A 22,295-nucleotide genomic window follows, 5' to 3' on the forward strand; every position below is an offset into this window, starting at 1 on the left:
AAGATATTTCATGCAAGCAATCAGAAAAGAGCAGGAGTAGCTATACTAATATCCAACAAATTAGACCTCAGATGTGAAACAATTAAAAGAGACAAGGACACTGCTGATTTGAAAGGATTGTGTTCTCTAGAAAAGCCATGTTTTAATCCTGATCAATCTTGTAGAGGCAGCCATTTCTTTTAATCCCTATTCAGCACTGTAGGTTGGAAATTATTAAATTATCTCCATGGAGATAACATGCCCAATTTTGGGTATTAACCTTTGATTAGACAGAGATGTGACTCCACCCATTCCGGGTGGGTCTTGATTAGTTTATTGGAATCCTTTAAAAGAAAAACCATTTTGGAAAAAGCTTCAGATCCTGAGAGCTACAAGAACCGTAGAACAGGGTGAATGGGTAGTTAAGTGGTTAGAATGCCTGCCTTCCATGCAGGAGACCCAGGTTTGATTCCCAGACCACGCACCAAAAAAAAAAGAACCATAGAACGCACGCAGCCAGAGACCCTTGGAGATGAAGAAGGAATACGCCCCTGGGGAAGCTTCAGGAAACAAGAAGCCTGGAGAGAAAGCTAGCAGACATCTCCATGTTCACCAGGTGCCTTTCCAGTTGAGAGAGAAACCCTGAACTTCATCAGCCTTTCTTCAGTGAAGGTAAACCTCTTCTTGGTGCCTTAATTTAGACGTTTTTATAGACTTGCTTTAATTGGGACATCTTCATGGTCTTAGAATGTGTAAACTTGCAACTTAATATATTAATTCCCCTTTTTAAAAGCCATTCTGTTTCTAGTGTATGCATTCTAGCTAGCAAACTAGAACAGATACTATGTATTAATTAAAGTAACAACTCAACAAGAAGACATAACAATCATAAATATGTATACGCTGAACCAGACTGCTCCAAAATATGCAAGCGAAGGGAGATGTAGACACCTCTACCGTAATAGTTGGAGAATTCAATTCCCCACTCTCATCAATGGGTAGAACATCTAGACAGAGGATCAATAAGGAAACAGAGATTTTGAATAATATGATAAATGAACTAGACTTAACAGAGATTTAAGATTACATGACATTAGAGATTTACAGAACATGACACCCACAACAGCAGGATAGACATTTTTCTCAAGTGTTCATGGATCATTCTCAAGGACAGACCATATGCTGGGTCACAAAGCAAGTCTCAATAAATTTTAAAGGATTGAAATTATACAGAACAGTTTTAAAATCATAATGGAATGAAGTTGGAAATCCATAACAAGCAGAGGGCCACAAAATTCACAAGTATATGGAGGCTAAACAACACACTCATAAACAACCAGTGGGTCACGGAAGAAATTACAAGAGAAATCAGTAAATATTTTGAGGCAATTGAAAATGAAAACACGATATATCAATATGGGATACAGCAAAGGCAGTGCTGAGAGGAAAATTTATTACCTTAAATGCCTATATTAAAAAAGAAGAAAGAGCAAAAATTGAGGAATTAACTGTTCATTTGGAAGAGCTAGAGAAAGAACATCAAACTAACTCCAAAGCAAACAGAAGGAAAGAAATAATGATGATTAGAACAGAAATAAATGAAATTGAGAATATGAAAGCAATAAAGAAAATCAACAAAACTAGAAGTTGGTTCTTTGAGAAAATCAATAAAATCGATGGACTCTTAACTAGGTTGACAAAGAAAAAGAGAGGATGCAAATAAATAAAATCCTACATGGAAGAGGGAATATAACCACTGAACCTACAGAAACAAAGGAGAGTACTGAGAGGATACTATGAGCAACTATATGGTAATAAACTAGAAAACGTTGATGAAATGGACAACTTCCTATATAAGCATGAACAACCAACATTGGCTTGAGTAGAAATCCAAAAAAAATCTATAGCGAAATTATTAGAACTAATAAATGAGTACAGCACAGTGTCAGGGTACAAGATCAGTGCCCAAAAATCAGTAGTGTTTCTATACCCTGGTGATAAGCAATATGAGGTGGAAATAAAGAAAAAAATTCCATTTATAATAGTGTGCCAGTTTGAAAGAAGTATGTACCCTAGAAAAGCCATGTTTTAATCCTGATCCATCTTCTGGAGGCAGCTGTTTCTTTTAATCCCTATTCAGTAGTGTAGATTGGAAACTTGATTAGTTAATATCCATGGAGATGTGACACACCCAATTGTGAGTATTAACTTTTGATGAGAAGGAGATGTGACTGCACCCCCACGTGGATCTTGGTTAGTTTACTGGAGTCCTTTAAAAGAGGAAACATTTTGGGGAGAGCCAAGAACCCATGCAACCAGAGACCCTTGGAGATGAAGAAGAAAAACATCCCCGGAGAGTTTCATGAAACAAGTAGCCTGGAGAGAAAGCTAGCAGACATCACCATGTTCACCATGTGCCTTTCCATTTGAGAGAAAAACCATGAACATCATCAGCTTTCTTGAATCAAGGTGTCTTTTCTGGATGCTTTATATTAGACATTTCTATAGCCTTGCTTTAATTTGGACATTTTCACCGGCTTAGAAGTGTAAACTTGCAACTTCATGAATTCCCTTTTTTAAAAGCCATTCCATTTCTGGAATATTGCATTCCAGCTGCTAGCAAACTAGAACAAATAGCAACCAAAAGAATCAAATATTTAGGAATACATTTAAAAATAGTGGTGCAGGGGAGTTAAGTGTCGAATTCTTGCCTGCCATGTGTGAGACCTGGGTTCGATTCCCAGTCCATGCATGTCCCAATAAACAGACAAAAAAACAAGCAAACAAGCAAACAAAAATTCAACAAATGGTGCTGCAATAACAGAATACTCACATGGAAAAAGAATGAAATGTGATCCCACCATACAGCATACAAAAAGAAAAATTAAGAATATAAAAAACCTATATACAGCAAACTACAAGAAATTGCTTAAAGAAATCATGGAAGACCTAAATAAGTGAAAGTGTACACCATGTTCATGGATTGGAACACTAAAAATAGTTAAGATGTTCTGTCAGTGTTCTGTTGAGAAACAGAACTGTCAGGAGAGATCTGTAAATATGAGATTTATAAAGGTGTCTCAAGCAACCGTGGGAATGGACGAGTCCAAAATCTTTAGACCAGGCTATGAAGCTGGCGACTCCAATGAAGATCCTGAACAAACTCCACAGGAGAGGCTCACTGGCTCAAGAAGCAGTGAAAGGGTCTCTCTTCTTTCTTAAAAGCCTTCAACTGGAGTGGGCAGTGGTGGCTCAGTGGCAGAGTTCTTGCCTGCCATGCCGGAGACCCAGGTTTGTTTCCTGGTGCCTGCCCATGTGGGGGAAAAACAAGGGCCTTCAACTGATTGGATTATCTCCTTGTGGGAGGTGTGCCTTAGTTGATCACAGGTATAATCAGCCACAGATGCCGTCAACTGACTGATGGCTTAATACACCAGCCTTCTGATTTATTAACCAGCCATGAAATATCCTTGAGCAATTGTGAGGCCAGTGCTTGCCTGACCTAGACAACTGGGCATAATCACTGCCAAATTGACACCTGAACTTAATGATCACAGATGTCAGTTCTCCCCAAATTGATTTATAGATTCAATGCAATGCCAATTAAAATCCCTAAAACTTGCTTTGAAGATATAGCAAAAACAGTAACTAAGTTTACCTGTAAGTGCAGGGTGCCCCAAATAGCTAAAGATATCTTGAGAGAAAACTACCTGACTCACACTACCAACTTTAAAGCATATTACAAAGCATGGTACTGGCATAAAGCTAGATATACTGACTATGTTGGTTTGAATCTATTATGTACCCCAGAAAAGCCATGTTTTAATCCTGACCTAATCTTGTGGGAGCACCCATTTCTTTTAATCCTGATTCAATACTATAGTATGCAACTTTTTATTAGATTATTTCCACAAAGATATGGCATGCCTAGTTGTAGGTGTGACCTTTGATTAGGTGGAGATGTGACTCCACCCATTTAAAGTAGGTCTTGATTAGTTTACTGGAATCCTTTAAAAGAGGAAACATTTTGGAGAGAGTCAAAAATGACAGATGCCTCAGAGTTGATAGAGAGAGCAAATGTAGATACTTGGAGAACAGTTACTTCAGAGAACAGAGACATGACTGTTCAGAGATGCTTGGAGCCCAGCAGAAATCACCATGATATGTTAAGCAAGCCAGAGCCAAGAAAAGCCAAGCAATGAAAGCCAGCTCCAGAGAAGCAAAGTCAGGAACCCCCACAGGAACAGAGGCTGAAAACAATGGAGCCCAGGAGCTGGGGACCAGCTGGCAGAGGTGTTCCTGACCATCGGCCTTTCTTGAGTAAAGGGAACCTCTTGTTGGTGCCTTAATTTGGACACTTTCACTTCCTTAGAACTATAAACTTCTAACTTATTAAACTGCTTTCTAAAAGCCATTCCAGATCTGGTATATTGTATTCCAGCAGCTTGCAAACTAACACACTGAACAATGGCATCAAACTGGGTGTTCAGAAATAGACTCTCTCATCTGTGAACAGTTGATCTTTGATAAGGTGGTCAAGCCACCCCACCTGGGACAGAGCAACCTCTTCAATAAATGATATCTGGAGAATTGGATATCCATATGCAAAAGAATGAAAGAGGATCTATATCTCCTACCCTATATAAAAATTAACTCAAAATGGATCAAAGACCTAAACAATAGAGCTAAGACCATAAAATTTTTAGAAGAAAATATAAGAATATATCTCATAAATATTGTAACAGGAGGTGGTTTTCTAAACCTTACACCCAAAGCATGAGTATTGAAAAAAGAAATAGATAAATGGGATCTCCTCAAAATTAAACACTTTGCATATCAAAGAACTTTATCAGGAAAGTAAAAAGGAAGCCTACACAATGGGAGACAATATTTGGAAACCATATGTCAGATAAGGCTTTAGTATCCAGAATATTTAAAGAGATTCTTCAATTCAACAACAAAAAGACAAACAACCCAATTTAAAAATGGGCAAAAGACATGAACAGACACTTCTAAGAAAAGGAAATACAAATGGCTAAAAGGTGCTCACTTCACTGGTTATTAAGGAAATACAAATCAAAACCACAATGAGATATCACCTGACACCCACTAGAATGGCCATTATCACAAAAAAAGCAGAAAATGACAAGTGCTGGAGAGGATGTGGAGAAAGAGGCACACTTATCCACTGTTGGTGGAAAAGTAAAATGGTACTACCACTCTGGAAGGCAGTTTGGTTATTCCTCAGGAAGCTAAATAGAAAATTGCCATATGATCCAGCATTCCCATTACTAGGTATATACTCAGAGGAACTAAAAGTAAGGGCACAAACGGACATGTGCACACCAAAGTTTATAGCAGCATTACTCATAATTGCCAAAAGATGGAAACACCCCAAATGTCCATCAATAGTACAAGAGGCTAAACTAGTTGTGGTATATGATGGAATATTACACAGTTGTAAGACAGAATAAAGTCATGAAACATGTAACAACATAGAAGAACCCGGAGAACCTTATGCTGAGTGAAACAAAAAGACAAATACTATATGATTTCACTAATATGAACTAACATTAATGAGTGAACTTTGAGAGTTGAAGTTAAGAACTCTGGTTATCAGGAGATAGAAATAGGGTAGAGATTGGGCATTTGGTGCTGAATGAATGAAGAATGTGCAACAGGGCTGATGGTAAAAATTCAGAAATAGATAGCACAATACTACCTGACTGTAGCATAATAATATAAGTACACTGATTGAGGGAGAAGGGCTGAGGGCATGTATGGAACCAGAAAGAAAGCAGAGGATAAAGACTGAGAGGGTATAATTTAGGAATGCCTAGAGTGGACAAAATGATGGTGATTAAATGTACAAATATAAAAGCATTTTTGCATGAGCAAGAACAAATGAATGTCAATATTGCAAGGTGTTGAAAATGGAATAGTGTACAGGAAAAAGTACAGTCGATACAAGCTACAGTCTGTAGTCAACAGTAACATTGTAATATGCTTCCACTGAATGTAACAAAGGCATTATGAGAAAACTAAATGTCAACAAGCAGGGGACATGAGAGAGAGGTATGGATTCTTTGTGGAAGTAAAGGAAATGTCTTCATATAGATTATGGTGACAATAGCATGTCTATTTACTTAGGTTGGATTGTATGATGTGTGAATAAAACTGTTTAAAAATGAACAGAGAGAAACAGATGCTAGAGAAAATGTGGAAAAAGAGATGTACCTATTCACTGTTGGTAGGGAAACTGAGAGGTCCAGCTTGGAGGGCAGTGTGGTGGTTCCACAGGAGGCTAGGGGTGGGGTTACCATATGATCCTATGACCCCATTGCTCGGTATATAACTGGAGGAACAGAGTATGGGCACACAAATGGACATTTGTACACTGCTGCTTATGAGGGCACTGTTCAAGATTCACAATGGATGGAGGTGGCCTAAGGGTACTATGACTGACAGAAGGAAAGGGCAACTATGGTGTATACATACAATGGACTACTGAACGGCTGCAAGAAGGAATGAAGTTGTGAGGCATGCAGCTAGGTGAATGAATCTTAAGGACTGTATAAAATGTCATACAAAAAGACATTCACATGAGCTAACTATAATATAAAAACTTGGTGAACTGAAGCTGAGAGCACGGGTTATCAGATTGGGGTGTATTGTAAAGTATCCTAGATTGTAAGCTCATTACAGCAGTCACATATATTCAGTAATTGTAATTGTTATTTCTAAATTCTGAGATCTGAGTTTGAGTTGTTTGTATATAACCTAGTCATTCCCAGAAACCTTGGGTATTTATGTGTCACCTGAGACACAGCATTAGAAATCTGCAGCTATGAGAGTCAGCACTGTCCCATACAGGAACTGTTCAAAAAGTTGAAAAAATGATCAGATTTCAAGTAGAGACATGAAGGAAGCTGATCTGAATAGGACTAAGGTAGAGTAGAATTAGGGTAAAGGATGATATTGTCCATATTTTAAACTTCATCTTCTGTGTGAGACCAAAGGGAGAGATCAAAATTTATATTTTGGATAGCACATTACCAATTTAACTTGTATGTTCAGTTCAGTTGAACACCATAATTACATGGAATCTTGAATAGGGCATGAAATCTTGTTGGTTTGTCCAGATTAGTGTGATGCCCCAATATAACCCAGAGTAATGTGGGCAGTGAATAAAGAAGTAGTTGCAAAGTCCCTTTGGGGGACTGGAGAGAAAGGAGGAAATAATCAACTTCCCCATTTGGAGAATTCCTGATATTCTTGCAAGCAGTGGGGACAACCAAATCAATAAGCTGAGCCCTCGATCTTGGGGTTCACCCCTATGAAACTTAATCCTGCAAAGGATAGGCTAACCCTGCTTGTAATTATAGCTAAGAGTCATCCCCAGAGAACATCTTTTGTAATTCAGATGTGGCCTCTCTCTCTAAGACAACTCAGCAGGTGAACTCACTGCCCTACCCTCTAGGTGGGACATGACTCCCAGGGATGTAAATCTCCCTGGCAACATGGAATAGAACTCCCAGGATAAGCTGGTACCCAGCATCATGGGATTGAGAAAGACTTCTTAAGCAAAGTGGGGGGGGGGGGGGGGCAGAGAAATGAGACAAAATAAATTTTCAGTGATTGAGAGGTTTGAAACAGTGTCAAGAGGTTATCCTGGAAGTTATTCTCACACATTATATAAATATTCCTTTTTAGTTTATGGTGTATTGGAGTAGTTGGAGGGAAGTACCTGAAACTGTTGAGCTATGTTCCAGTAACCTTGATTCTTAATTGTATATAATTGTATATTCTTGATTGTATATAACTTTTACAGTGAGACTGTGTGATTGTGAAAACCTTGTGTCTGATGCTCCTTTTATCCAGGGTATGGATAGATGAGTAAAAATATGGATTAAATAAATAAATAATAGAGGGGATGAGAGGTAAAGATGTATGAGTTTTTTCTTTTTTCTTACTATTTCTTTTTCTGAAATGATGAGAATGTTCTAAAAATGATCCTGGTAATGAATACACAACTATGTGATAATATTGTGAGCCATTCATTGTACACCATATATGGACTGTATGTGTGTGACAATTTGTCAATTTTTTAATTGAAAAGAGAAAACACCATATTGCCTAGAGCCTCTACTGTAAGCTTCATGGCAAAGAATAAATAAATATCTTCATTTTGTCAGAAAAAAAAATAGATTGCTAGTTAAACCACTTAAAGTCTAGTTGATGAATTTTTTAGGCAGTGTAAGGAAGTGAAAAGAAAACTTTTTACTAAAAAGCCTCCTTGGGGAAATGTTCTAAAAATTCATAAAGAAATCTTGTCTGGCCTGAGTCTATCACAAAAGTCCCTTTTTTTTCTGCCTAAAATATCCTTTTCCTGTCCCCAACCATTTCCTTTTGCTTAACCTACTACTTCCTATTCTTATGAGATTCCTATCTTATAAGCCTATACAAGGCAGGTAATTGTAAATGAGTGGAGTGAGCAGGGTGTAGACTCTATTGGAGATAGCTACTACCCAACAGCAAACATTGCCCTTATTGAATACAGGGTAGATGTTGACAGATTTTTTTATTCCAATAGAATTCAGAGACACTGGTATTTTGTTGTGACTGTATCATTTTTATATATTGAGAACTTACTTAAATGTTTTAAAAATATATTTTAGACCAAAAAAAAAGTATGTTGTATTTGGCCAGTGGGCTTCATTTGTTTGTTTTCGTTTGAATATAATTGGTGAACATGTTGGTTTTTATAAAGCAGGATTTTTTTTTTCCTGTTTCATTCCATTCTTGACCAAAGCTTTTCTTTAAGTAGTTTATTATGGAAAATTGTCACACTAACTTAAAGGAAGGGGTGAAGAGGTATGTAAATTGTCTGCTATGAAATTTTAAATAATGGCTATGGAAAAAATAATACTTAATGACTAGAGTTGGCCATCTGCAAAAGCACCTGCCTGAGCCATAAATAATAAATGACTAAGAAGCTTCCTTCAGTTGAAGGGTAAGGTGTGGCTTTAGGCAAAATCTGACTGCATTGGTATTTTGAAGCTGTAAGATGCATAGCTGTATTTGTTCATCAACTACATACTTAATGAATGCCTACAATATGCCCCAAACCAGGCTAGGGTAGGTGGAATTCAAAGGTAAACAAGGTACTGGCCCTGCCCTAACAGAATTTATAGTTAGTGTTGAAAAAATACAAGTACTGTGGGTCAAGTAGATGATAGGGATTTCGCACAGGATGCTGCAGGAGTGCATAGAAGGAGCACCTGATGCATTCTTGTTTGACCTAAGAAACCATGCTAAAGGAAGACACACTTAATGTGAACCCTGGAGGATGAGTAAGTATTTAGACAGACAAAGGAATTGGAGTACTAAAAGAAGTGTTCAGCCAGAGGCAGCAAATGGCACTTAAGGAAATGTAGAGGATGTGAGAGAATTTGGTGCATTTAGAGTAGAAAGCAATTTAAGAATGCTAAGAGAATTCAATTGGAGGACAAGTCTTTTCAACAAATGGTGCTGGAACAACTGGATAGACACATGGAAAAGAATGAATTTGGACTCCTGCCTTGTATCATACACAAAAATTAACTTAAAAATGAACCAAAGACCTAAATAAAAGAGCTAAAACTATAAAACTCTTAGAATAAAACAGTACTAAATCTCCATGACCTGGGATTAGATAGTGTTTTCTTAGAGCTGACATCTAAAACATAAGCAATCAAAGAAAAACAGATAAATTGCACTACATCAAAATTTTTAAATGTTGTGCTTCAAAGGACACCATCAGGAAAGTGAAAAGACAACCCACAGAATGGGAGAAAATATTCACAAATTATATATATGATATATCCAGAATATATAAAGAACTCTTAAAATTCAACAATAAGAAAACAGACAACCTAATTTTAAAAGGGACAAAGAATTTGAATAGAGAGGTCTACAAATGGCCCACACATGAAAAGATGCTCAATATCATTACTCATTAGGGAAATGCAAACCAAAACCACAATGTGATACCACTTTACATCTATTAAGATGGCTATAATAAATAAAAAATGGAAACAACCGATGTTACTGAGAGTATAGAGACTGAGCGCTTCCAGCGCTGTGTAACACTTTTGAAATAAAATAGTCTCATTTGTAAAATTATCTCTTTTGTTGGAAAAGGTTACTAGAACATTCTTAAGTGAGAAACATTTTGTTGGCTTTTTTAAAAAATTAATTTTATTTACAAACACTCTATATCTACCAAACATTTCTTAAGAAGCATTTCTTTAGCTCCACCTGATTTCCTTTGTTCTGACCTTATATTGACCAAAGAAATATTTTGATTATGATTTGGCTTCCCATACTGCTACAGGGAACAAATTTGTGGCTTGGCCATAAGAATCTAGTGTGTTTAATATAATTCTCATTACAATTGTTAAAATCATAATTGAAATTTTTTTAATTGTCCACTTTATACATCACTTTTTTCATTGAGTGGTCAATGTGAGAGGAAGTTTCTGGATTTCTAAAGCTAAAATCCAGACCCCTGTTCAAAGTATACACCCAAAGGTAATACTATTTTGTGAGTTCTCTATGTAGAAGCTAGCTGGCCCTCACTGCTTGAGTCCCCTCGGATATACCTCGGATATAGTTTATTATGTAAACTGCAATGGAAAACCAACACTTGTTTAGTGGTTTGCCTTTGTACATATTTCTCTTTTTCCCCATTACAGAGCAGCATTCATCACATTTCTTAAGTGTTTTATATAGGGTTTCAATGTTCAGTGTAACAGTGCTTGGACAGAGGGCTGGGGCATTATCAGGCACAGATGGTACACTGAAAGGCTTTTGGCAATCAGTGGCTTGGTAGTCATGATTCAGTTTGAATCACCCCATCAAGAACCATCTGAAAGATGATTCTTGCAGGATCCTAGCCACATTCTTGGGAATCATTTTGTTTTTCAATTATTGAACTAGTTGAGAGGATTTTGGGTTTCACTGGACTTTTTCCTCATTTTCTTCTTTTGATCTTGGATCTTAGCCATCCACCCATTTTATTACTCATTTCTTAAGGACTGACTACTCACTAGAGAAAATGTATCTGAAACCATAACGGTGAATAAAACGAACTTAGGGGGAAAAATGTTCTCTGAATTCCTTTGTTCATATTATCTGTTTATTTGTTGTTAAGGTTGTGTTGTCCTGCTGTCTCTAAGTGGTGAATGAAGAAACACTTCATTTATCCCCCACCAGATAATATATCGTCTTTTGAGGGGTGGGAGAGATGCCAAGAACTCCAATTGCTGAATTTTGTGGTTCTTGAAAGATCCTTAGCCTCTAGGGAGATTTTTAGAAAGATGCCAAAGTCCTTTAAGGCTTTGGGGTATGCAACTTGCTGTTTGGAAGTTTGCTCCTGATATGTACTTAGGCTGAGTGATATCTAGTTGATTAGTTTTCTTTTGGTAAAGTGAATATTGGCCTTGGTGTGAGGTGATATTAGCAGCCCTTCAGACCAGAATTCTAATCTGATCTGTGTATAATGTGAATTAAAAATTTAAGTACACTTGAGTCAGAATTATTGTAGAAAACACCTAGTATAAAATTTTGCAGCATTCATTAGAGCCATCCCGCTGTAAACCCCCTAACTTGAAAAAATTGAATAAGGTGAACAGGGATCCTTGCACATGGAATAAAACTCCTTACTGAGGTTGAGCCTGAAATTCCTCTCTCTCTCCTCACACTTTCTCACTCTGCCTTTTGTGTTTTATCCACTATTAGTGAGTAATGTATTTTCAGAGTTACTCTTTTTTCACATTAATCTATTTATGAAACTTGGTCTACTAAATAACAAATTTATAAGTGAAAAATGAGAAAGTAAACGAGAATAAAAAAATCAGTGCTATCATTTTTGGAAGTAAATTACTTCATTAGACATTTAGAATATGGTACCAGCGTCATCTGCATTTTCTTCAAATTTTCACCTCAGTGGGGTGACTCCTAGCTTTGTCTTGGCTTGTGTGCTTTCCTTTTAATTGCCTTTTTCACCATCTCTCCTTATCAGCAGCACCTGAAATAAAGACTAAGGGAGCTATTAAGTGAATTCTCATAATTTGCTTCTCAATTTGTCCAGTTGATTGAGGTATACTTTTTTTGTGGTTTGCAGTTCCACTTAAGTAGCTGATGTTTGGGGTCACTATTGAATGTTTTGACTATCACTTTCACAATGAATGGAAGGCTGCTGCTTTTAGCTACATGGAATGAAGCCCTTGGTAAAAGGAAAAAATCATGATAGTGATACGCTAAATGAAATTACTGTCTTTGTCGCTTTGTCCTTTTATCCTTTCAGCCTGATAACCCCAAGTTCTTGTAATTTATTTGTTTTCTTCAGTTAAATTTAGCTATTTCCTGTACCCAGGTGCATGCTATTTCGTTTGGTCATCATGGTGATGTAAAGCATATTTCTGACCTAGAAGTGTGGTTTCTTTGACTCAAAAACCACATCAGTGTACCTTCCATCCTCCACTTCCTTTGCATTATTTCCTTTTGGAGGACTTGGTTTTTCACCATTTAATCTAAGGGTGATTCATCTGGGACTGAGAGCTAGTAATAACAATACCTTTCTTTATGTAATAATACTCAAAGTGCTTATTACCATTTTAGCCTTTCTGTGTTTCTGAAGCTCTTTCAATTTAACCCCTCACACACAAAAAAAACCCTGTGGGTTAAGTCATTTCCATGTCTAATGGTGAAATTCTGACACAAAGAAGTTAAATAACTTGCTCAGGATTGCAATACTTCTGATTTACTCTGCTTAACAATTTCTACAGGAAATGAAGAATACTTTTGAAGATACTCTAGATAAAAAAAAGGAATTTTCCAAACTGGGCCCCACTTGTTAAAACTTACCTGTTTTTAGTCTGGTCATTTGATAAGACCAGGGTCAAAAGCCCATTAACGTAGAGTTTAAATTGATGTGCCCAATTCAAAAAAATAAATATTTAGGTCATTTTCTGTCCTGCTGATGTGATAAAGTTAAGGAAAACTGGCTCTTAAATTAGTGGAATTTGAACTGAAAGTAATTAAGCCATTAATTATTTTTTCACTCTCTCTTCCTTTCAAAGAGATGGAAAGCTTGATGACTAGTTCCACCCTACCGCCCCTTTTTGCAGATGAAGATGGTTCCAAGGAGAGTAATGATCTGGCTACAACTGGGTAAGCAGGTTCTTTGAGACACTGAGCTTCTGATAGGCTTCAAAGCAAAGCTTATGGCAAAAAAAGAAGTACTAAAGGACAGTTTTATGTCATAAGCATAGAAGCTGCATTCGTTGGGCTTTGCAAAGAGGATGAGAGCCATGTAAACTGCTTTGTAATCTGCATTTAGCTGTCATTTGCAGTGTTCTAGTCCCTGTGAACTGGTACAGCACCATGTGGGATCTAGCAAACATCTGTGACTCCCAGTTAAGAGAATTATGTTGTTCCCATTAAGGAAATACTTGATAAATGGGTAGCTTTGAAAAACAATGCATTTTTTATTTGAATTGCCACACATATTAAAATAATTTTTTCTACAGATCAGAGTTTTTTTTTTAGGATCAGATTTTTTTATGTCATTCTTTTTTAGTGATGCCTAAGAGCTTTAACTGACTTCTGTTCCTTTTTTTTTCCTGCTTTTCTTTTTTCCCTCTTTTGCCTATCTCCTTTCTTTGGGATATTTGCACAAATAGTCCTTTCCTTCCCTTGAAAATCTCTGTTGCATTTGAAGTTTTATTCTAGATATTTAGAAGTTATTTGTTAAAAAGTAAATTAATTCACCAATAGATTAAGTGACAGCTAATCCCTAAGATGAATTATTTTAATATTCTTTAGAGCTCTTTTGAAAATAGACTATACCTTGTAATTTTGTTTCCTTCCCTCACATTCATTTCTCACCTCATTAATATCTATCTCCCTTGTGACCTCCCTACTCAGATGAGACTGTCCTTCAAGACTTTTCTAAAGGCTGCCTGGTTACTAAATCCACTTGATTCAATAAAAATTTTCTGTGACCTGTGTGCCAGACACTGCTCTAGGCACTAGATATGAAACCATCAAAACAGACAAACATTTTAGCCCCTTTGGAACTTAGTTTCTACTGGGGAAATGAAACAATAAACAGGATAAATAAATAAATTAAAAAATAAAGCTAGGGCAATGGCGACTCAGTGGCAGAGTTCTCACCTGCCATGCCATGCCAGAGACCCGGGTTCAATTCCCCATGCCTGCCCGTGTAAAAAAAAAAAAAATCTAGGAAGAGTTTGGGTGTACAGTTTTAGATGGAGTAACTAGAAAGTCGTCAATCAATGAGAAAGTGACTTGAAAAAAACCTGAAGGAAGTAAGGTAGTTAGCATGCAGTTATCTGTGGAAAAGATTATTCTCGGCAGAGGGAGCAGCAAATGCAAAAGCCTTGAGGCCTAAATGTTTCTGCTTTGGCATAGAAATAGCCAGGTGGTCAGTCTGCCTAGTTCAACTTATATAAGTGGGAGGGGTAATAGAGGGCTAAATCAGTGCTTCTCAAACCATTAATATGCATATGAATTGCCTAGAGATCGTACTAAAATGCAGATTATGATTAGGAAGGTCTGAGGTAGGGCAAGAGAGTCTACTTTGCTAACAAGCTTCTAGTTGATGACTGTGCTGCTGGTGTGAGGCCCATCGTTTGAGTAAAAAGGGGACTGGATCATATAGGACCTTAAAGGTCAGAGTAAGCATTCTGACATTTACTCTGAGTGAGGTGGGAAAATGTTGGAGAATTTTGAGCAGAATGATATGATCTGGTATACTTTTTAATAGGCTCCCTATGACTGATGTCTTGAAAATAGAGTGGGGGACAGGGACTGAAGCAAGCGGACGCATTAAGAGGTTCTTGAAAAGAGAGATGACCTGAAGAACATCATTGGTGACTCTGACAAGAGCATTTTTGTGTGGAATAGTGGGGACAAAACCATCATTGGAGTGGTTTTCAGAGAGAATAAGAATGAGGGTGGTGAGAAGTACAGAATTCTGGATATATTTTAAAAGTAAACAAAACAGGATTTTCCTGAAAGATAACTAATATGAGAGAGGAGAAAAACGCAGTGAAAGACAACTCCAGACTTTTGGCCTTAGTAACTTGAGGGATGGAATTGTCATTAACTTAGATGGGGAAAACTGCAGAGGTAGGGGAGAGAATTTTAGGAGTTCAGTTTTAGAAATTTTAAACTTGAGTTGTTATTTGACATTCAATTATAGAAATGTTAGATAGTTTGAGAAAAGGTTCTATAGTTAGGGAGGGTCTAGGCCAGAAAGAGAAACTTAAGAGTCACCAGCATATAAGTTAACAGTTCAAGCTATGAGACTGAATGAGATCACCTAAAAATTGAGTACTAATTAGCTAAAAAGGAGAAAAGGTCTAAAGACTGAGCTCTGGGGTACTCCAGCATTTAGAAGTCAGTTAGAAGAGGAAGACCCTGCAAAAAGGACTGAAAGGGAGTGACTAAAAAGGTAGCAGGAAAACCAGAGGAGAATGGGGTCCTGGAAGCCAAGAAAAGAAAGTATTTTTAGGAAGAGGGAGAGATCAACTGTCAAATACTTCTGGTAGAACAGGTAAAATGAGGGCTGAAAAATGACCATTAGATTTAGGAAGGTCTTTAGTGACCTTGATGAAAGTTGGGAACCCAAATCTCTTTGGCATGGGTTTAAGAGAGAACAGGAGGAGAGAAATTGAAGTCAGTGAGCATAAACTGTTCTTCCAAGGAATTGTGCTATAAAGGAAAGGAGAAAACTGACACATTACCTAGGAGAAGGATAAAGCAAGAATGTTTGGTGTTTTGTTTTGTTTTAAGATAGGGGTAATATCTTGTTTATATGTTGATGAGGTTGATCCTGTAGAGAGGAAAGAATTGAAGAGGGCAGAATTGCTGAAATGTCCTTGAGTGGGTAAGAAGGTGTGAAATCCAGTGCACAAATGAAAGTGTTATTGGCTTTGGTTAGCAACATGGATGATTCATTCATAGTAACAAAATAGCCTCTTTTTTCTGGTCTGTATCCAACTAGTCATCTCCATGGTATTTGACACCTTTGACTACTCCCTTTTGTCCATTTCAGTCAGGGATTCATAGGATTGGTACTTTCCCAAACCTAATTCTTATATTTTACTGAAATAAGAATATACAAGCCTTCCTGACCAAAAGGGGGGAAAGTAAGGTAACATGATAAGGTATCAGTGGCTAAGAGTTCAAATAGAGTCAAGAGGCTAATCTAGAGGCTACTCCTAGCAAGTTTTAGCTAGATGTTACTAATTACCACGCTTTGCCCACCCCCAACCAAAATCATTCCTGTTAACCCTAAAGAATACCTAGGGCTCTATCTGAAATTCTACAAAAGTTTCCATACTAAGGTTACTTTCCAGAAACCTACAATTTCCAGATGGGTTCCTAGGCTGGATAAGTCTTGAAACCCAGGTGGGCCAGCTTCTCCAAGAACATCAACTAGTTTCATCCCCCTATCCCACATTGTCAACATCCCTTTCCAACATGAAAAAGCTAAGAGGGCAGAGCTCAGTGAACCCTAAAAATTGGGAGAAGGAGGAGTTATAACAGAGAAGATAAGGTTTAACAAATGAATATGACTATTGAATAATTATATTGATATTTCTTTTAGTCTCCTGTGTCATGAAGCAGCTAGAAAGAAAAACCGAAAATTGTGGAACAGTAACTCATACCAAACTCTGAAATCTGTTCTTTAACTACTTTTTACAATATACTTTGAAATTTATTGCTTTTTTGTATATATCTTGTATTTTATAATAAAATCTGTTTAAAAACTAGAGTTGGTAACTTAAAAATTGATGGCACAGTTGAAATGAGAATGACAGTGACAGAACAAGTTGTCTGTGATATCCAAAATGCTACTGAGATCAAACTGGATCTTTGATGGCACCTTTTTTAGAGAACATGATTGACATTGATTTCATAGCTTCTCTTATCTTTTTTGAAAGGACTTTTATATGTAGGAACTTCCTGCTTTAAATCATCTATTATGTTTTCTAGAAAGGGTCAGAAAAGTGTAATTTATCTCATTTCCGAGACAGTTTGTATCTGCTCCCATTTATTTTTCAATCTACTGTAACTCTACTAAAACTATGCTAAGATTGCCAGTGACCTTCCAGTCTTCAAATTTAGCAAGTGCTTTTTTTAGCCAATCTTATTTGATATCTGCAACTTTTTACTTGGTTGACATCCCATTCTTAAATCTTCCTGCTTTGACCACTGCAACAGTACTGTATCTCAATTCTCTTAATGCCCTCCTCAGTCTCCTTTTCCAGCTCTACTAACACTTGCTCCTAAAATGATGTGTTCCTATAGAGTTCTATCCTGACTTTTATTTTCTTCTCACTGACCCTCTGGAGACTATCTAGCACTTCCCGTGACTTTTTTTTTTTTTTCATGGGCAGGCACCGGGAACTGATTCCCATGACTTTTGATACCTCTCAGATCTGTGTCTTCATTCCTGTTCTCTCAGGGCATGTTTCCAGTTGTCTGTGGGACATCTCTACCAGAAAAGCTCATTTATTCCTTGTCCATCTATCTCTCTCTCTTTCAAACACACATACCCTGTTCCTTTGGTTAAGAATACATAATCAGGGCGGGCCATGGTGGTTCAGCAGGCAAGAATGCTTGCCTGCCATGCCAGAGGACCCGGGTTCGATTCCCCGTGCCTGCCCACGTGAAAAAAAAGAATACATAATCAAAATGGTGCAGGCGCTATGAAAAACAGTTTGGCGGGTCCTCAAAAAGTTAATATAGAATTACCATGGAACCCAGCAATACCGCTTTTAGGTATGTGCCCAAAAGAATTGAAAGCAGGGTCTTAACAGGTATTTGTATAACAGTGTTCATAGCAACATTATTCACAATAGCCAAAAGGTAGAAGTAATCCAGGTTTCCATCAGTAGATGATTAGAAAAAAAAAATGTTGGTATATACACACAATGAAATATTACTCAGCTGTAAAAAGAAATAAAGCTCTGATATGTACCATAGCATGGATGTGCCTTAAAGACATCATGTTAAGTGAAATAAGCCATCCACAAAAGGACAGATATTGTTTGATTCTACTTAAATGAAATAACTAGACTGTGCAAATTCATAGAGACAGAAAGTAGAGTACACGTTAGCAGGGGTGGGAGAATGGGGAGTTAACATAAAATGGGTACGGGGTCTTTGTGGCGATGGATAAGTTTCAGTAATGGATGGTGGTGATGGTAACACAACATCGTGCATGTGATTAATGCCCCTGAATTGGATGCTTAGGAGTGATTCAGATTGAAATTTTATGTTGTATGTATATTACCACAATTTAAAAAGAGAGAGACTAAAGAGACAATGATAATTAAATGTAATAGATGATCCTGGTCTATATCTAATAATGGAAGAGAAGATGCCCAAAAAGACATTAGTGGGACAACTGAAAAAAGTGGATTATAGACTGTGTTTTTAAAAAAAAAATAGTACATAATTACCCAATCTGGAAACCTCAGGTTTATGCTTGACTCTTCCTATTTTCCCATTTAGTGAATCTTTACTATTTGTATTAAATCAGTCTGTAAGACTGCTCCATTCTACCTCTTATGTAGCTCTTAGCTCCCTATCCTCTGCTCTCCATCCTGCTTGATGTTGCCTTAGTCCATGACCTTGTGTCTCACTTAGTCTATTGGAATAGCCTTCTGATTGATCTCCCTTTCTTCTGCTATACTCTGTTCTTTCTACATGGAATGATGTTGTTTACCTAATGACCACCTATTCATCTTTAAAGACCTCCTCTGTGGAATATTTTCTAACATCCTCTCTTTACCCATAAAATTACTTACATTCTCTACTGTGCCTTTATGTCGCTTTTTTTTACAAACCTCTATTTCAGTATTTATATTGTGTTATAATTATTTGTTTATAACCAAATGGAATATGCATTCTTTCAGAACAATGACTGAATATTATTCCCTCTCTCTTTTTTTAAAATATTTTTATTGAGAATATCTTCACTCACATACAGTACATATATGGTATACAATCAGTGGCTCACAATATAATCACATAGTTGTGTATTCCACCATGATCATGTTTAGAACATTTGCATCACTCCATAAAAAGAGGAATATTACTCTCTTAGTCATCTTCCCTACCTCATCTTCCCCATTACCATTCCCACTTCTCCCTCCACCCTCATCCAAAGAAAAAAAAAAAAGCGCCCTTGCATGTGGTGTTACCTTTTCTTTGATTCCTTTATCCACATGTTTTAGGATATCAGTCTAAGGTATCATCTTTACCTTCTTTTGTCTACTTTTCGGAAAGGTAAGGTCTGGTTTGCTTACTTACCTGGAACAGAATGGTGGGAGCAGAAAAAGAAATGTATCTGTTTGATTTATTAACATTTTATACCTGAATTAACTAAAATTGGTAATATTGTTCTTAGATGACCTGATTGTCAGTAAATCCTATAATCCAAGAAGGAATAACCTATAGGCTATACTATAAAAGATAATGCCCTTCAAGAACTCTCTTTTAAAATGGGAATGCAAACTGCCTTTATAACTCCCGTTCCTGTTCTCCTTTTCCATTAATAGTGTTTTCCCTTTACATTGGAGATACATCAAAAGTAACATAAAAATCAGACTCTGTTGTGTTCTGAGAGTTAAAACATGAAGTCTATGTTGAGAAGAGAGGTAACTTTTTGGAAGAGATTATAAGTGCTTTCAGTAGGAAACTTCATAGAACTGACATGGTTCAATCAAATATTGAAAAAAATATTTAACACTGTTCTGTGGAGGCATTGTTTACATTTGCACAGATGATAATGGAGGAATTCAAGGACTGGCATGTGCTTTTGCTATCAGTGAAATTTGTTTTGAATCTTGACAAACAGGAGCAGCTTTTAATGCTATACTGATGGTGAACTTTTGCCCTTCTGCCTGTTATTCTTCAGGTTAACCCATCCAGAGATTCCTTTTAGTAGTGGAGTCACAACATCTGCCAACAATCCAGAATTTGTGGAGGATCTCTCTCAAGGTCAGTTGCTTCAGAATGATTCTTCAAATACAACAGAAGTCAATGAACAGAGGCATGAAGATGAGGTAAGCAAGTATCTCCTGTTTCTGGCGTCTGAAGCTTCTGAAGAAGTAGTCAGCAAGTATGTTAATCAAGGTGGTCATTATCACCTCTTCTTACATTCTTGGGCTGACTGACACCTGCAAAATTTTCTGTTTTATATTCTATTTTCTGCAGACCCATATTAATAGCATTTATTTCAGTAATATAGAGACAAGTCCACTCCACCTAAGAAATTTAATAAGTATTTCATATTAGGTGTTGAACAATGCTTTTTAAATGAGTGGATGATTTCAATGAATAAGAAATTGATGAGGTGTCTGCCCATGTCCAAGGCCACATTTTACCCACCAAACTTGTAGCCCAAAAGATTCATACAGCTTGCCAAGTCATTCACCCTCCCATAGAGAGCACCTTTTCTCGAATTACACATAGGTTCCATATAGGCCAGGGCCTTATGCCCTTGTTGGAATTCATATTCCTCACAAATAACCGATTACATTCTCTGTGCTTTAAGGGACTTTTTTTTTTTTAAGCCAGAAGGGAGTCCTGTCACCATTGTTTTTTATCTTTTTTTCCTTATTATAAGAGCTGATCTTTCATCTGTTCTTTAGTATTCTTGAAGATTATAATGAATGTGTAAAGCTTCTTAAACATCTTAAAATCCTGAGTAGCTTTAATGTTACTAGGTTTAAAAAAAAACCTAATACCAAATATCCTGTTTGCACAATGGTAAATTATTGAGCCATTTTATGTATATATTTAGAGTGCAGTACTTGAACTATAATTAATATTTAGATTTTTGTCACATTTTGTTTTCTCTATTCTGAAATAAACATTCTTATATCCATAAAACATTATTAACTAAATAGGGTATGTGTATTTATAAAATTATGAAGCAAAAGTGATGTACTTTGCATCTCATTTAAAAGGAAGAAGACAAAGGGCTGTGGTTAAACATAAAAATTCATATTCAAGAGGTACCTCAGTCTCTTTTTTTTTTTTTTTTAGCTCTTTTACAGGTGATTTAAACTTTTTTTTTACTTTTTTGTTGTGTAGTATAACATATGTACAAAGCAAAGAAATAAAAAAGCAGTAGTTATCAAAGCACTCTTCAACAAATAGTTACAGGACAAATCCCAGAGTTTGTCACAGGCTACCATATGATCCTCTCAGATTTTTCCTTCTAGCTACTCCAGAATATAGGAGGAGACTAGAAGGCTTAAGTATTGTTTTATCACCACAATCAATTTTTTTCTTCTTTTTTGTGAAAAATAATATATATACAAAAAAAGCGATAAATTTCAAAGCGCAGTACCATAATTAGTTGTAGAACATATTTTAGAGCTTGACATGGGCTCTGATTCCACACTTCTTACTTCTAGCTGCTCCAATATATTGGAGACCAAAAGAGATACCAGTCTAATGATTCAGCAGTCATAGTCGTTTGTTAAATACCATCTTCTCTGTATAGCTCCACCATCACCTTTGATCTTTCTGCCCCTCTCTTTAGAGGTTTGGGCTAGGCCATTCTAACTTTTTCATGTTGAAAGGGTCTGTCACTAATATGGGGTAGAGAGATGGAACTATCTGATGTTCTGGAGAGGCTGGGCCCTCTGGGTTCTAGGACCTGTCTGGTTTAGGAACCCATCTGGAGGCTGGAGGCTTCCAGAAAGTTATACCAGTGCATGGAACCCTTGTGGAATCCTATATATTGCCCTAGGTGTTCTTTAGAATTGGCTGGAATGGTCCTAGTTGGGGTTTGGCAGGTTATGATAGGTAGCAATGTTTAACTAAAGCTTGTGTTAGAGCAACCTCCAGAGTAGCCTACCAACTCTATTTGAACTCTCTCTGCCATTGATACTTTTTACATTTCTTTTCCCCCTTTTGTTCAGGATGGAATTGTTGATCCCACAGTGCCAGGGCCAAATTCATCCCTGGGAGTTATCTCCCATGTCACCAGGGAGACTTTCACCCCTGGATGTCTTGTCCCACATAGGGATTAGGGCAATGATTTCACTTGCAGAGTTGGGCTTAGAGAGAGTGAGGTCACAGCTGAGCAACTAAAGATGTCCTCCAGAAGTAACTCTTAGGCATACCTGTACATAGGAGCTTCTCTGATACCAACATAAGCTTCACAAGAATAAGCCTCAAGATTAAGGGCATGGTCTATTGATTTGGGTGTCCCTAAT

At 37.0% G+C, this 22,295-nt stretch overlaps 1 protein-coding gene across 5 annotated transcripts in view; it reads left to right on the forward strand.

Moving 5' to 3' along the window:
* HMG20A (high mobility group 20A) overlaps positions 1–22,295 on the forward strand; it is a 90,624-nt gene that overhangs the window by 50,251 nt on the left and 18,078 nt on the right. For all 5 annotated transcript variants that reach the window (XM_077123681.1, XM_077123683.1, XM_077123682.1 and 2 more), the window contains exons 2-3: positions 13,104–13,194; positions 19,982–20,129. In XM_077123681.1, the coding sequence (XP_076979796.1) occupies positions 13,106–13,194; positions 19,982–20,129 (237 nt within the window). In that variant the 5' untranslated portion in view covers positions 13,104–13,105. The remainder of the gene's footprint in view (positions 1–13,103; positions 13,195–19,981; positions 20,130–22,295) is intronic.

Source organism: Tamandua tetradactyla, chromosome 12, assembly GCF_023851605.1.
Source record: "Tamandua tetradactyla isolate mTamTet1 chromosome 12, mTamTet1.pri, whole genome shotgun sequence".
NCBI lineage: Eukaryota > Metazoa > Chordata > Mammalia > Pilosa > Myrmecophagidae > Tamandua > Tamandua tetradactyla.